The sequence below is a fragment of the Perca flavescens genome, chromosome 8 (assembly GCF_004354835.1).
Source record: "Perca flavescens isolate YP-PL-M2 chromosome 8, PFLA_1.0, whole genome shotgun sequence".
NCBI lineage: Eukaryota > Metazoa > Chordata > Actinopteri > Perciformes > Percidae > Perca > Perca flavescens.
In genome coordinates, this window is record NC_041338.1 from 6,506,946 (window position 1) to 6,523,848 (window position 16,903).

At 39.1% G+C, this 16,903-nt stretch overlaps 2 protein-coding genes across 7 annotated transcripts in view; both read right to left on the reverse strand.

Annotated features, from left to right (window-relative positions):
* The window catches only part of lonp2 (lon peptidase 2, peroxisomal), a 33,831-nt gene extending 21,011 nt beyond the window's left edge, over window positions 1–12,820 (reverse strand). For 2 of the 3 annotated variants that reach the window (XM_028584980.1, XM_028584978.1), the window contains exons 1-9: window positions 12,257–12,588; window positions 10,139–10,274; window positions 9,480–9,593; window positions 7,419–7,550; window positions 6,999–7,121; window positions 6,749–6,912; window positions 4,173–4,267; window positions 3,172–3,290; window positions 2,692–2,831 (exon numbers count right to left, since the gene is read on the reverse strand). In XM_028584980.1, coding sequence (XP_028440781.1) covers window positions 2,692–2,831; window positions 3,172–3,290; window positions 4,173–4,267; window positions 6,749–6,912; window positions 6,999–7,121; window positions 7,419–7,550; window positions 9,480–9,593; window positions 10,139–10,274; window positions 12,257–12,489 — 1,256 coding nt within the window. In that variant the 5' untranslated portion in view covers window positions 12,490–12,588. Of the gene's footprint in view, window positions 1–2,691; window positions 2,832–3,171; window positions 3,291–4,172; window positions 4,268–6,748; window positions 6,913–6,998; window positions 7,122–7,418; window positions 7,551–9,479; window positions 9,594–10,138; window positions 10,275–12,256; window positions 12,589–12,751 lie in introns of those variants that run through there. The other variant, XM_028584979.1, reaches the window with a different exon arrangement.
* A 2,590-nt stretch (window positions 12,821–15,410) lies between these two features.
* Window positions 15,411–16,903, reverse strand: part of il34 (interleukin 34) — a 36,318-nt gene continuing 34,825 nt past the window's right edge. For all 4 annotated transcript variants that reach the window (XM_028586310.1, XM_028586307.1, XM_028586308.1 and 1 more), the window contains one exon: window positions 15,411–16,528. In XM_028586310.1, the coding sequence (XP_028442111.1) occupies window positions 16,470–16,528 (59 nt within the window). In that variant the 3' untranslated portion in view covers window positions 15,411–16,469. The remainder of the gene's footprint in view (window positions 16,529–16,903) is intronic.

Below are 16,903 nucleotides of genomic sequence, written 5' to 3' on the forward strand. Positions count from 1 at the left end.
GACATTAATGATCGGAGTAAGGTGATCAGGGTAATCGCCGATCCCTGATCAGTTAAAAAAAAAAGACCATATTGGCCCCGATCCGATACTTGCAATCGGGACATCCCTTCTTCAGACTCATTCGGGACCGAGGCTGTTAACACAACGATCAAAGGCGAGCCGAGTGACGTTACTGCCAAACTCGGATTTTTACCGACTCGGGTTACGAATGACACTGCGTAGGTGTGAGTTGATTAATACACCGTAGTTCATATTAGGGCTGGGCGATATATCGATATTGTATCGATATCGTGATATGAGACTAGATATCGTCTTAGATTTTGGATATCGTAATATCGTGATATGACATAAGTGTCTTTTCCTGGTTTTAAAGGCTGCATGTGATGTACTTTTCTGAACTTACCAGACTGTTCTAGCTGTTCTATTATTAATGATTATTTATCTAAAATCTAAGTGTGAAGATATTTTGCGAGAGCACCAAATGTCAACTCTAGAATATATCACCGTAATATCGATATCGAGGTATTTGGTCAAGAATATCATGATATCTGATTTTCTCTATATCGCCCAGCCTTATATTAGAAAATATGGTTCGTAGAAATAAGCGCTGAATATGTGTACAAGAAAAATTTTACAATTTAAAACGTTAAAACTAAAACAAACCTTATGGAGCTTTGATTTCAAAAAAGTTACTCCTGTTGTTATACAGTATTTATGTTCACATTTTATTGTTATTTGAACAGCTGAGCATTGAACCAGGTGAAGAAACCTGTTTATTATTTATTCATTTGATTTTACAACTGTTCACTGAAATAGCCGGTTTCTATGAAACTACATGTGACATGTCATATTTGGCTTTGACTTTGACTGAACATTTGCTCTCACTTTGCGGAAAAAATATCGGGATATATATCGTATATCGATATTCAGCCAAAATATATCGGGATATGACTTTTGGTCCATATCGCCCAGCCCTAGTTCATATGTTGTTTGCGTTGCAGTGAACTTTACTTGATATATGATGTGAGAGAAACAACACCATAATCTTTCATTACCACAGCTGATGATCTATTTCGCAAAAAAGTACATATTTATGGTCGTCAGATTGTAGTTTCAGAAGAAAGTCAATTCCACACAGATTAACGCTGTCGTACTTTTTGCCAGAACATAACAAGTGATCCTCTCTGGCCCCTATCTGAGGTTTATTGATTTAACATATATATGACATAAAAGTCAACAACAATTGGGATTTACTGTGCCTGTAAGAGGCCAATTTTCCACATCACTAAATGTGGAGGTCCCATCACTGATGTGCTGTTAGAACCTATAAATGTCAGCAGGACCTTAACATGCACATGGGTGTGTTTTAATCATCAGTCTTTTAAATGACACACAGGTGGGCTGGAAAAATATTGGCGGGCTTTCCAAGCGATCTCAAGACATCTCGAGCCAGTCTGTTGGAAATATTTCATTACTCCTCTCCAACATGTTTTTTTTAAGAAAAACTTCAAGTTGCGTTAATCTTTCCTGGGTTGTACTTGTCAGCGTGATGTTTGAAATGTAATCCAAATACTTTACTCATGTGCTCCAATACACTTCCACAGAGCCAATGTAAGCGCCACCATCCACACAATATACACTCATACTTACAGGTGGGTAGTAACAAGTTACATTTATTCCATTATATGTACAAGTAACTTTTGAGTAAATTGTACTTGTCAGATTAGTTTCAATGCCCTCTTGAGTAGATTGGGGGGGTGGGGGGTGGCTAACAACTGATCTGTGGCTTTCTGTTATGGAAACCAGGACTAAGGACATTTTATACTGGGATTATCAAAGTTAATACACGTCAAATTAGGACACATGTCGAGACTCTTTATATTTACTTTTTGACATAACCAACATTATTGGTGTACTTAATACATACGTAGAGTATAATATTAATGTAATATTTTGTTTCCACACTTGAGAGTTACAGACTGGGAATATTGTCTGGTGTTTATGTGTCAGGTTATCTAATCAGGAGATGATGACTTGGCATTTTTTTTTAATCACAATTAAAAACAGGTGTATGTTCACTTTCTTTACCTTAACCTGACAAAGATCATTCATTGTTGAAATTAATCCAGTCAAATAAAAACTTGGGGGGAAAAGACAGTAGTGTGCCGGTGTTTTTTTATTTATTTTTTAAGTTACTCGCTACTTAAGTAATTCTTTCAGCAAATACTTTTTTTTACTCAAACTCAAGTAGTTATTTTGATGACTACTTTTACTTCTACTTGAGTACCTGTTTCTGCAAAGTAACAGTACTGTGACCGGAGTACAGTTTTTTGGCTGCTCTGCTCATACTGCAGTGGCACAGTGTTATAGCCAATGTCTCGATTATCCGTGTCCTGAAACTAGAGGACAGAATTACACACTGTTTAACAACAAAAACCCATCTGCAGTGAATCAAGTTTTTAACATGAGGAATAACCTCTAATTTAAATCTATAAATTCTTATCTTTGATAGGTCTAAGGAAATATGTATATTTATATTATGTACTTGTGCTTGCCTCACCTCTACCTGTGTGCTCCTCTACCATATAGGAAACTCTCCCCTCTGCTCCAGAAAACTCAGCCTCTACACTGTGGTCATGAGACATCTGCTGTTATGGAATCTCCAGTGGAGTTGCGTTTTAATGAGCGTACCTGTGTCCGCGGATGTCAGACTGGTCACAGACGCCTCCCAAAGCGATGCGGTGAAACTCTCTGCCCAGAGTCCTGGCTATGGAGCGTCCCACACTGGTCTTACCGACTCCTGGAGGCCCCACAAAGCAGAGGATGGGTCCCTAAAGACAGAGCAGCGGCATAAAAGTCACAGGATTAATATAATAATAATAATAATAATAATTAAATTCAATTTTATTTATAGTATCAAATCATAACAAGAGTTCTCGAGACACTTTACAGATAGAGTAGGTCTAGACCACACTCTATAATTTACAAAGCCCCAACAATTACAACAATTACAGAAATAATAACAACTTTTATTTATATAGTGTCTTTCATGAAACCCAAGGACATCTTACAGAATTACAGTGGCTATACTAAGGGAGGTATTATGTGACACATTAAAGAAATCCCTGACTTTTTGTACTTTTAATGGACAGAGCGGTCTAATAGACGCACCTTCAGGGAAGTCTTCAGCTGTCTAACAGCCAGGTACTCCAGCACGCGTCTCTTTAGCTTGTCCATGGCATAGTGATCGTTGTCCAATAGAGTGCGAGCGGCTCGGATGTCCAGGCAGTCTGAAGTGTGTGTGTGTGTGTGTGTGTGTGTGTGTGTGTGTGTGTGTGTGTGTGTGTGTGTGCAGATGAGATGATGGATCAAAGAAAAAAAGAGAAAACATTGAAGTTAGTGAAGGTGAAGACGTTGCAGTAGGAGCTGCAGAAACAGAGGGATGAGTGACTGTAATTTCAGAAAGTGAGGAGGAAGAAGAGGACAGTACAAACAAGTTTGCTTAAAGCTTTTTAAAAACAATCAGATTTATTTGCAGGTAATACGGCTATGATCTTTGGCTAGTCTCCACTAGAGCCCGACCGATATAGGATTTTTAAGGCCAACATCGATGCAAATATGTAGTTATGGCTGAACTTTGGCCTACTTTAGCATATAAACATTAGCTCACTAAGAACCTGTGAACCACAATCCCAAACTGGCAGTTTGATTTTCTGTGTACTGAATGGTTTACCTAAAGTAAACTTCTTTGACTTTTATGAACATCATGTCTTTTTTTGTTGTTTTTCTAAAATTATACTTTAAAAAAATCCCAATATATCGCCTTACGCACACTATCGCAATACATTGCAATATATTGAATCGTGACCCATGTATCGTGATACGTATCGTATCGCCAGATTCTTGCCAATACACAGCCCTAGTAGAACAAGCTGTAAACATGGTACATATCATCATATTAAAATGATGAATGTAATTCTAATATTCACTCTCCTTTCAGCTCTGGTTTGCTCTCCACCAGCTGTTGTGTAAAATATCTGTCTCTTTAGCTGCTAAATGCTGCACGATGTTCACCAGCTAGTTGCTAATGAAACATTTATTGAAACATATATTTAGGCTTATGAAACATTTGAAACATCTGGCTTGTGGATCTGGACACCAGCTTTGTTTACCTTTGGTGCTTTTGCTCCATGGCAACTCTACCATCAGATCCAAGTAGTTTCTGGTCAGGGCATACTCAGGCATGGACTGAGGCATCTTCTTCAACCTGAATACAGATGAAGGAGTTGAAATGTAACGCTGCTCAGACTGTGGACCGGGACGCATTAAACAGAAAAGAAGTAGGGTTATGCTTTCAAGACAAAACCACATCTAAGTAATGATTTGAAGGGATCAAAGAAGAACTGAAATTGTTCTTTAAAATGTTGAATTTAAAAAAAATTCAAGCTTTGTTCTCCTAAAAGTACATCATCTAAAAAATATCAGCATAAGGGCTGCACAATTAATGGCCAAAGGGGAACTTTCATATTTTTCAACTTGCAACCTATTTTTCCATGTATTTGTGTCTTAGTGACTAATGGGAACAACAATTTTTGTAAATGGGTCCAGTATTAAGCAATAGCAGCCGCAAAATGGGCTGCAATGCAACAATTACGAACCGTCAATGTGCGTCCACTAAAAGTTTTTTTTACCACGACAGGCTCAGATTGTTATTAGTGTCGGACTACTTTATGGAAAGATTGTAAAGTCTTGTTCTGAAATCTCGCAAGGTTCTTGTTGCCAGAAGACATCGGTGCGGACATAGACAGTATATAAATGGACCAACAGATCCCGTTGCTCTGGACGGAGACCAGTGAAGGCTATTAGAAGCATTTTTCCGGTGAGCGCTGAGCGTTACTGAGCAGCCTCCAACTGAGCTTGAAGACGTAGATGTGACGTGAGCAACCTGTCTCAAGGTTGTAAGTGTTCTGGTAGCTGTGCCAAGAAAAATCATCATTCCCAATCTTACAGAGACAGAGAGCGTAGGTATATGTAAGGAGATAACACAGGCACAGGCTAATTATTGCTAACTAAAATGCTAGTTAACATTAGTAATTCAACTTAAACAGCTAATGTAAGTCGAAACTGCCTGCGAGCTTCTCCTGTACTACACGGTAATTCCTCTACTATGCGACAGTAAGTTGCGTGGTTATGACACAATTGTTAGCCTATTTTTACAAAAACATAATATAGAGTCTTTAAACGCTTCAGATGTAAAGTTATTCACTGTCAAAGTAGCGCTAAAATGAATGGCAGTCAATGGAATGCTAACGGGAGGCGATGGCTTGTTAGCATCAAAATGGCGCCATAGGAGCTACGCGTTCCGGGGAGAGGCTTACCCCCTTGGGTGCGGAAGGTGAGTGAGAGAGTTGGAGAGAGGCGTGCAGAGGAGAGTTGTATGTGTTGGAGTACAGAAAGTGTAGCTTTGTGTTGGCTAAAAGATTTTAAATTGCGCATTTCTGAGTTGTGCCGACAAAATGTCGAGCAATTTCATCGACGTTACGGATAGGCTGAACTTGTCGCTAGCTGTGCAAACATTTTGACCGGGATGACTACTCCCAGCCAAAGAGGAGAAGAAATCCTATACCAAAGCTAATTTTCCTAAAGAAAAAATGCAGTTCCAAGAGCGGAGAGCTGCAGACAGAGCGGAGATAAGATAAAGTTACTTTGTTGACCTGGCATCAGTAAGTTACACATGAAAGCATGGCAGAATAACGGCATCGTACACCAAGCACTGTTACTGCTACTACCTCTATCAGAGATATTTTTATTACGTAGAATGACTTTGGCTCTGCTCATCTCACCCAGGCTGGCTAGGGATGTGGGAACAACCTCAATAGCTACTGTAAATACAAGGCTATGCTTAGTTTTGTTACGCTAACAAAGTGAGATAGAGCCAAAGTTGATGGCTAAACTTGACTGTCACCAACATTTTAGCGATCATATTATTCTGGCTGGGTAAGCTGACATGTATGTCGATTTGTGTTGCCCTAATGTAGGCTGTAAACACACAGATTGTTTATTGTGTAGTCAATGAATGAACATTTTTTGTTAGGAAAAGTAGCATGCATGCATGCATTTGTGTACAGTTCGGTTATGTTTGATGCCCATTGCAAGATAGTATTTGTAATTCCATCTTCGGCGCAATTTATTTAAAACCGTCCTAGCTTGATAGCAATTGTTATCCGACTTATGTTAAGTACGTGACAATCTATCTTCTCAACTCTAATGCTGTGTGTGGAAACTGTAGCAGTTGTGGGAGGCGTCATATCGGATTGGTTTTTGACCCTATTTCCTCCAACTCCCAGAAAGCATTTGCATACTGTGGATTGGATGTGATGGGAATGAGATGAATAGAAAGATAGAGTATAGCAATTGTTGTTGTTTTTTATGGATGCATTTTTCTGACCGTGTTGGTATTTTAATAACGGTTGTTAATTGTAATATACATTAAGTCAATATGTTTGCTTTGTTTCTTCTATTCTGTAAAATAAAATAAAAAATAAATTTAAAAAATCTTGCAGCCCTAATCAGCATGTGCCATTATTTCACCACAAGTATTTGCATTTTAGAATTGTGCAGTCAAAGGCACAGTCCAAGAAAGCTATTGCAAATAAATGCTTATTTTAAGCTACAGCTGTTAAATACATTTCAGAGATAACTAAGACAGAGAGACCACAAACGTCATGGCTTATCAGGGCAAGTTTACCTCTTGAGCTCTTTGAGGCAAACTCTAAGTGCAGCTTCAGACATCTTGGCCCCGTGGACCTTCCTTTCCAAGGCTGCAGTGTCATCACCATCCTCATCTTCATCTTCTTCATCCAGGTTGAACTGCCGGCCCGGGAAGACGCCACCTTTACGCACCGATAACACCTGATCAGATGAGACACAGAGAGGTGAACAGGCACATCAATACAGACATTGTTGAAAGGGAAAGGAGAAATACGAATGTTTGTTACCCTTTTCTCATTGTCAGGACCTATTTTCCTGGTTTTCTTTATCAGTTTTAGTCCCTCGATCTGTCTGGTCAACATGGGCAGAGCCTTCTTAAATCGCTCCTCCAAAGTCACCGCATCCAGGACCTTCACAGCACACATGGAGAAACCAAAACTTCATTTCAAAATACATTCACTGTATAAAATAATCTTTACATTACGCTCACTCTACTGCTACAGGCAACGCAACATTTTCACCGTGTTTGACTTGTCTCTCAACCTAAATAAATTAATAAAAACATTTAATCTGAGTAATTCAAAAGATGCTGTAATCAGATCATTAAAAACTTTACAAATAGTGGTTTGTCACATCCGGTTTCTTTCTCTTTTTTGAAAGTTATTAGCTTGAAATTCGGTTTACACAGACCCAACAGTTCACTTCACCTGTAGTTTCTCCTTGTTTGAGGTGCGGATCATGGAGGCTAACACATCAGGCAGAGCTTCCCTGGGCAGACTGTCCAACAGACGCCTGAACTTAGCCACCACTGGAACTGACATGTCCAACATACCTAACAACTACACACACAAACACACACACACACACACGGAAACATTAGATTTACTGACACAATTAAGTGTGTATTCGAGGTTTAAGTGCAATCCATCACAGCCTGTTGCTGTCATGATCCATCACAGTTTATTGCCTATTTTATTTTTATTTATTTCTCTCCTATGTAATGAACACTGAAGTGCCTTAGTTGTTGTAGTTGAAAGGTGCAATACAAAAAAAACAGGAATCCCGGGAATTTGGTATAGCTGTGATATGAATTATGAATGCAAAGACATATGACGAAGCCTTTTCAGTAATTGATGAATGGTCTCATCAGTACTTTGAGTTATAGATTTTCCAACTTCCCTAAGTGCTACACACCTGCAACCTGCAGGTCTTCTCACAGCAAGATGAGATAAGATAAGAAAGATATTTATTCATCCTGAAGGAAATGGGTGTGCTCAATGCTCCAAGATATGCTGCATTGTGCCAGCAAAGGCAGTGAAGAAGAAAAACTACTCGCTAGTAAGCATAAATGTAGTGGATTCAAAACATATTTGTTAGATACACAGCGTTTTGGTGAGTAACACTGAATGTAAACATAGCTTTTGTTTGTTTATAAGAAAACGCCACAGGACAACTTTTTGCTATTAACACTTCCAAACAAACTGGGAATGCTCTCTCTGCATGCAGGGAGTCCTGCAGAGCTTTTTTTGTGGAGGCAACCAGCCCACAATGAACTGGTGACCAGCTTCACTAACTCAAGTCATTGTTTCATTCGTTGTTGAATATGTGTACATGCTTGCTGATGCAGTCCATTTGTCTTTTAAAGTGCTCATATTATGCTTTTTGGTGTTTTCCCTTTCCTTTATTGTTAGATATCTTTTTTGTGTGCATGTAATAGGCTTCCAAAGTGAAAAAGCCCAAAGTCCACCCCAAAGGGACTTACCATCTCCAGCAGAAAACACTGTTCACAAACTGCTCCAAACAGCTCTATTGTAGTCCATCCTTTACTTCAGAGACAAACGTGCGTCACTTTAATGCTCGCCTAGCTGCTAGCGTGGCACGCCCTCATACTCTGCTTCTAACTGGCTAGTAGTCCTTACCTAGGTACTGCGCATGTGTGACTCCCAACAAAGATGGGATAGAAGTAAGATGCCTCACTCTGTAGCTAAAACAGAGAGCTCAACACACAGGGTGAAAAGAGGAGCTGCAGCAATGTGCAGTACAACAAATATATGGTGTTTTTTTTTTATTAAACCATGTAAACCTATTCTGATATAACTTCTAAATACAATTATGAACCTGAAAATGAGCATAATATGAGCACTTTAATGTATCAGTTAGGGCTGTCCTCGACTAAAGAAATTCTTAGTCGACTAACACTTACACAATTTTGTCGACTAATCGATTAGTTGATTTAATTGACAGAGCTGTGCGCTTTGAGAGGTGGTTAAGACTAGAAAAGCACAATATAAATGTATCTAATTAACCATCTGTAAAACTGAGTTTCTCCACAATTAATCCTGCAAAAGCACCACTTTAAATCTTGTGTTTACCATAAATGTGCTCAGAAGTTTCTTGGAAATGAGTAATTAAGCATGAATAAGCATAAAAAATGACTAATCGACTAAAGAAATCTTAGTCGACTAAGACCAAAACGACTAATCGACTAATCGGTGGCAGCCCTAGTATCAGTCAAATCTGTCACCTAGCAAGTTGATCCCAGCAGATGAAAAGGCATCTCAGAATATCAAACAATGATAGACTAATTAGGCCAAAATAAATTGTATTATTTTTGTATCCAAGTCCAGCCCCCACAGTGTCTGAATGTAGTTGATGAACCCTGGTTCACACACACTCTCTCACACACACACACACACACACACACACACACACACACACACACACACACACACACACACACACACACACACACACACACACACACACACCTGTACAGCAGCTTGGTAGAACTTGTGGGACAGCTCCCCCAGCTCTCCTTCTTCCGCTGGGACACCCTCTGTAGCTGGGGTCGTGTACTGCTCCAGTTTATCCAATTGCTGCACCTGCAATGATTCTCCAATTAGAAGAGGCACATATTGCAGTCAGCCTAGACTATATCGACGGTGTTTCATTTCCGGCCGGATGTCCAGCACCTTCCGCTTTTTGTTTGCGTTGGCATTCTAAACGCCGGTCGATTTCTGAGGACTATGGTTAACTGCTCCTCAGACCTCTGCAGGGTAAATGGAGACAGCTAGCTAGACTATCTGTCCAATCGGAGTTTTCTGTTGCACAACTAAAACAGCTTTTGAACACGTACACACGTTCCACCAAAACAAGTTCCTTCCCGAGGCTATTTTACAGAGGCGCCGTGGCTTCACACAGTCACAGGTGGGACATGCGGCTTTGAGTGACAGGTGAAACTGTCACAGGCAGCGAGTATAGGCTGTAGACGTCATTCAACCCGCCTCAGCTCCATCGACGCTCCACCTCTTTGGATTATGTGACGCAGGCACTGCCAGATGGTGACTGCCAAAGACGCCCACAGGGCAGCTTTAAGTTTATCTGTAACTGTGAGACATTGTCAGAATGATGGGGTTGTTATTCTTACCTCTGCCAGGACAAAGGGTCGCTCCTTAAGCAGACCTGACACACTAAAGCGGCACAATCCTGTAATAAGGAGGGTGTAGTGGGGCTTTGGCCAGTTGCTGCCCACCACCTGCACTGCTATCCCCGCTGTACCAATTCTACAGAGAGATAGAGAGAGAGAGAAAGTGAGACAGAGGAGGTGGGCGATGACAGAAAACCTACTGGAGGAGGATCACGGCCGATTTGGCCTGTCCTGAGCGTCATAATCACATACTAAACGATAATCTACCCTGACTGTTTCAAGTTTGTACAGATTCCGTCTTCACACCTTGGATCTGGTCGAGACCTCTCAAATACCTGCTGATTTGGCTCAAACAACTCTGTTACAATTGGCAGGTGTGCTGCAATATGTGGAAGTCTCTAATTTCAGTCTCACGTCAATAAACACTAAGAGCCAAGCTATGCTGCTCCACAGTGTACTGAACCCAATAAACTTTAAAAAGTAATTAAACAAAGCCTTATTTTCAGTGACGCAAAAGGATTGTCATTTTGATTTTTCATAAACACAAGCTACATTTAAGATTTATTTATTAGGACAATGCACATTAATCAACATTTCTGTAAACGCGCCAGTGTTAGCCAGTTGGCAAATTTTCAACTGTAGTCCTATCATTGTCATACATACAGTGTGGGGGCCTCAATGACCTAAATAGGATTGTCAAAAGGCTTGTTATACACGAGATCCCCACAATTTACTGACACAGTAAATCTTTGAGTGTGACAGCTCCAATACTTTAACAGCTGAGCGTCTTAAAATATTACTGTGAGTGTGCATGACAGTGTGCAGTACGGCAGCACATTGTACAACTTGTATCTGTATGCATCAATACATCAGCAGCTTCTGGCAATGTTGCCTGAATCTCACACACACACACACACACACACACACACACACACACACACACACACACACACACACACACACACACACACACACACACACACACACACACACACACACACATATATTCCTGTATTCAATGTGAAGTTAAGTGGCAGCAACCACAGAATAGATGCCTACAGTTATGTGTGGATAATAGCTGATTTGAGAAGCCTTTTAAAATGTCCTGTGGCTCTAAATTAAAGACAAATGTACTGCTTTAATGGAAAATATGTTTGGACAGCCAGCATTAAATCCATATTTCCCCTAACATCCATGCCACATGTGGTCTACCACAACAAGGAACAGGGACATCAGATTATCTTCTTTTTATTTATTTACAAATTCATCTTCTGCATCCTTTAATCCATTGAACTAACTATTAAGGAGCAGTGGGAAGAACCAGATTTTATTTTCTAGTAACTGTGGCTTATAGAAACAAACCATCGAGAGACAAACAATTGCTACTTAGTAACCAGGCCGGCCTGGTAAACTGCTGGTGAAAGGTTAAAGTCCACTTTAATGTGCTTGGCTGCAGGACCACTGATAAAACTGTTAAGATTTTTCTAGAACAACTCACACACTACAACTGCTGTGAAAAAAATATGAACTGTGCATAACACAAAAATACCAATTACATTAAATTTGACATGACGTGTAGAAAGATAATAAAGGCGAAAAAGTAATTTGATTTGCATTATACTCTGCCATACCAGTGAAAGGCCATTACTTTAACACCTAACCTGATGCTACATGTAACTAGCCAGATTTGAGGGAAAAAAAGTTTAAAAAATCAAATATTGCGTAGCAGAACTAGCTATAGTATGTTTTATCTTCTTCCTTATCCTGTAATCATCTCGCGACACCTAGCTAGCTAAGTTTGTCTACTTGGAGGGGTCCTGACCCCCAGGTTGGGGCTCCTGTACAATGGACCTTTTTCACAGCAGACATTGTTGACTTGTCATTGTAGGAAAAGCACAGCTGAAATTGATAAAAAGTAGATAGTGGAATGCAGCCATCATTAATGGTTTTGAATACACCTGTGCTTTTCCTACTATGACATGTCAACATGTCTGCCATGAAAACGGTCTGTTAGCTGTACATCTCACCTCCAAAACAACATCAACACCACCATATCAAATTTAGGAAATGACTCAACTGTTTACTCTCTATCCACATATTGAACTAAATGTGTAGTACTTATGCAAGGTGGGGAGGTCGTCGGTGTCGTGCTCTGGGTCTCTGGTGTTGGGAATCACTCCTATGATTGTGCTTTTCAGAGAAGTGCCCTTCAACAGCCGTTGGCTGACCAGGTGCATGTTCCGCGGAGAGTCCACGCTAAACCTGACGGTGGAGCCCGGGAGGAGCACCCCTTCATGGGTCAGCAGCAGCGGGAGACGGCTCGGTATCTGTATTCCGCCGCCGGAAGCCATTGTCCGATATTTCGAGAAGCCAGGTCACTGTGTACAACACAACTCCTGTCAACAAATACGCACCCCCCTACACGGTCAAACAGCCCAGGCAAGTGTAAACAGAAGACTTCCGAGTAGTATTTTCAAAATAAAACTCATCAAATTCATTGACGAGCTGAGCACATAATTTCCTACAAGTGTAAAAAAATAAATTAATTAAGCATGTTTTTTAAAGATAATGTTTCTGAAATTAAAACGCGGTGTGTTTTGTTTTCGCATTCACCTTTTGCCCTGAACTGACTCATTTAAGAGTTGCTCAGCTCCTACTAATGCTCTTACTTCCTTGACTTCCTGTATTGGATTGGCTACGGTAAGTACATAGGGACAAACTGTACGTTATTGCGCTGCAAAATAAGTTGCAATGAGGTTTTCAGCCTTTGTGTTGCTCTTTTTTTTCTTTTTAATGTTGGTTCCCAGGATAGAAAGTAACCCTGTACACTTACTCAAGTGCTGTACTTAATAACAATCTTGAGGTACTTGTACTTGAGAATTGCGCACTATTTAGACCAGGTACAACATTAAAATGCTTCTTACATGGTAATACATCCGCAATAATAAAATAATATAATCTGACAGGGGCCAATTTGCATAATGTTTTATTTTAACTTTGATAATACAAGTACATTTTGCAGATTCACTGTTTTTACTTAAGTAGTGCAATGAGCCAACAATATGGTATTTCTACATAAAGTTGAGGGATCTAAATACCTCTTCCACCAAAGTCACTTTAGTAGTTGGAACCTCTTATTACTGCAGACTTGATTGGCAGGTCTTTAAATACTGTAACACAAGGCAACTAAATATTTTTACCTTTTTCTGACAATGTTGAGATTAAGGTTATGTCATGCATGTGGGTGACCCCTCTGTGCTTCCATATAATAACCAACTAGTCTAGTAACCACAATCTACAACTCATTTGGAAGAAGTGAACACAAGCACAGGTTTTTCTTTTGGTTTCAGGTACAAAATACTGTCTATTGTACCTTCTAGGGTTATTTAAGCATTTAAGAAAATAATTTTGTTCAGCTTTTAACTTTATGTATTACATATTTTTTTCCAACCTATATACTAACCAGGTTAAAAAAAATTAATCCACTATTATTTTAGAGAAATAAAATTATCAACAAAGGATTGAAAAACTTTAAGTTTATTATGCAAAAAAAATTGGACATAATGGCATAATAATGACAGCATATTTAAAGACTCACTTTAACAATGACTGGACACTAAACACAGGGTTAGTTGATAAAAATAGCTATTTGATTTTTATTTATTTCATGAACGTATTGTCACATAGCATTATACATTTCAAAAAAATAAATAAATGCAATATCTTGTGTATAAAAAAACTGTTTCTAAAGACCACAGACAACAACCATCCATGTGTTTGCAGTAATCGTTTCTCTGTTGTTGCCAGTCAGCTTTGGGAAATATCACTTTATGTACACAATGAGGGATCTTTGAATACACTTAAAATGTTCTAATGGTTACAAAAAGACAACCACAAAGTTATATATGATTAGGTATAACAAAAAATAAGCTTGCTGCATTTAGATCAATACACCAATTATCATTATACATAATTAAAGCTGTGCTAATTAAAGTTCTTTCAGACTCAGGCTCAACAACATCATCATTAAACATCATCATATGCCCCTGAAGAGTGACACACATAGGCTTTCAACACTTGAACATGAGAAGTAAGGAATGAACACATGGAACTAAAACTCAGTGAGCTTTTACAAACAAATACTTTGTGCGGTCCTGGGAATAACTAAACTGTCTTTGGGACAAATACCTGAAGTTTATGAATGAAATGGCGTGGCGGCCATTTTGAGCATTTAGCGATGAACAAGAAAGCTGTTGTAACTCGATTGTACATTTTCCAATGTGGACTAAATTTGTCATGATTGACAAGAGTACAGGCCTGAGGACATCTACAGGCCAATATTGACTTTTAGTCAAACCCCCTTCTGGCAACAGGAAATCAGCCTTAAATGACAAACATCCGATTTACATGTCAACTTAGAATGTGTGGTCTACATGTGATATGGAGCCGGCCCCTATACTCTAGCCACGGCCCACACAGCTAATGAACTGTATGACGTAGAGTCTTGTGTGAGGTATCATTGAACTCAGCAGAGAGTTCCCTTTTCATTGGTGACGATTTGCGGTGTCTGAGTGCCACGCAAATGCACGGTCGCAAGGAGCGGCGTTGGCCAGTAACCCCGACGTGCAAGGAGGTGCAAGGTCCCGTCAAACGCTGCTTGCAGCTTTATTTTAAAATTGAATTTAAACCGTCCATTTTTGAAAATAATGTTTCTAGTTGCACAGGATTTTGAGCGGGTTTTTAAAAAACAACTGTGGTAACATATGTGCACTTCATAACCATAGTGACTATTAAACTAAAGTGTGATTTCTATGATATATACTGTACGGATATATTGTATGTCTTAATTACTCAAAACAGAACAGCAACAATATAGCCTTGAGTTGAATTGCACGAGTGGAATGAAATAAACAAAGGCTGACACAACCTGAGAGGCAATCTCAGACAGAAAACAATGACGGGAGGTGCTGATTTGTTTGAAGTGAAATCTTAGTCCGAATTTTTTGTCTTAAAACTAAAATTTGAAAGTGTAAAAGATTAGAAATGTTAAGCATACCTATTCCATTCTATTATAGTGTAGTATGGAAAGGTATGGAGTTGAGTTTCAGGTACCATGTTTAGAGCTGAAATTCTGAACGGAGCAACTAAAAACTCCCCAAACCAGCCTGGGATGCCAATGTTGTCTGCTATGACGAAATGTAACCTACCAAACTGCAAATTTTCAGAAAACAGTTTTCCATGTGATTATTTTATCTAATTTATTACATTCTAGTTAAATCTGTCAATTTGGGGCCTGATTATAAAGTATAAACACATGTTAACTGTGTCATCAAATTATTCAATAGTTGCCTGGGGGAAAAACAACTCCATCACTACAGTAAGTATAACAATACTTGACTTGGACGGAGAGAGATGATTGTATGTCATTGTTTTTCTGGGTTTAACTCTCACTCTTTGTACATGAAAAATACATATGCATATATACAAATGGGACAAAAATGAATAAACTTGTTTTGACAGATTCTGAATAGGCAATGCGGGCCTTTATAGCACATATCTTAAAAATAAGGTGAGAAATGCATAGTAGGAAAGAGAAAACAGAAGTTATCAGTTTACGTGTAGGTCTGAAGTTCAGCTCATGTAGATTGCTCTTGCTGTAGATCATTGATGTTTGAAATAGGCGCTCATAGAAGAGACGTTTTGCTATGGTACAAAGTCATTTGAAGTTTCTCAATATAGTAACAATCCAATGTGCAGTCTCTCTTACTCTTTTTGGTCTCTGAGGTGAACCCGGCAGGTCCACTGGAGCACATCACAGACTTTTTGGGAAACAGATTTGGCAAAGCCACAGTGACATTGATTTGATGATCGATTTAGTCCGTATATGTGAAAATGAACATATCTCTTCCAAAAACTTGAAACCCAAGTACTAAAGCATCAATCTGAGCTGCCATCAAAGGACACATACTTTAGGCTTCCTGAGTGACAGAGAATTGGAAAAATATGAGTTGGAGCTTGTATCTCAAATGAGCTTTTATTTCATCTTAGCGGAAAGTCCACATGCTTGTGAAATCGCCTACGCACACTGCTGCTGTATCTACAATATCAGTCTGCTTTGGCTGATGGAGCCATTGTTTGTGTCTTCATCATATCATCATGACAATCTTAGGTCTGTTTGGTAGATTTGGGAAAGACGTGTTGATGTTCACATACAGGACTGAACTTTCTGGTTACCGTGTGGATTGTTCTTTTATCCCTCTCGCTCAAGGGAGATAATGCTATCAATCCCTTATCAGTATCAAGAGGGACAACTACACCCGCAGTCCTCTTCTCAGCTTTCGGGATGGGAGGGTTTTTTCCTGCCTTTCCTCCAATGGGAAACAGCACAGTCTGAAAAAAAAAAGAAGAGAAGAGAAATCTGATGAATTCCTAAAATAAATATTATTCCGTGTATCTCGCTACATGTTTTACTGGAACACTATGAATCTGAAGTGCACCACTTCTCTATCTACGTATTTACTGTACATACCATAGCCTACACAGGCTTTCTTAAACAATAAATATTTTTTTTATATATATATAATTATTCTTATTATTTCCATCTGGCATTCTGGCCACTCCAAATTCATCCAATACATGGATGAAGTCTAATAAAGGTTATTTTGACACTGTGGTATACATGAGATATATATTTTACTGAATGATGCATAAAGTGCTGAAATGAATAGTAGTATAATGGTTTGACGTTTTGGGAAATACACTATT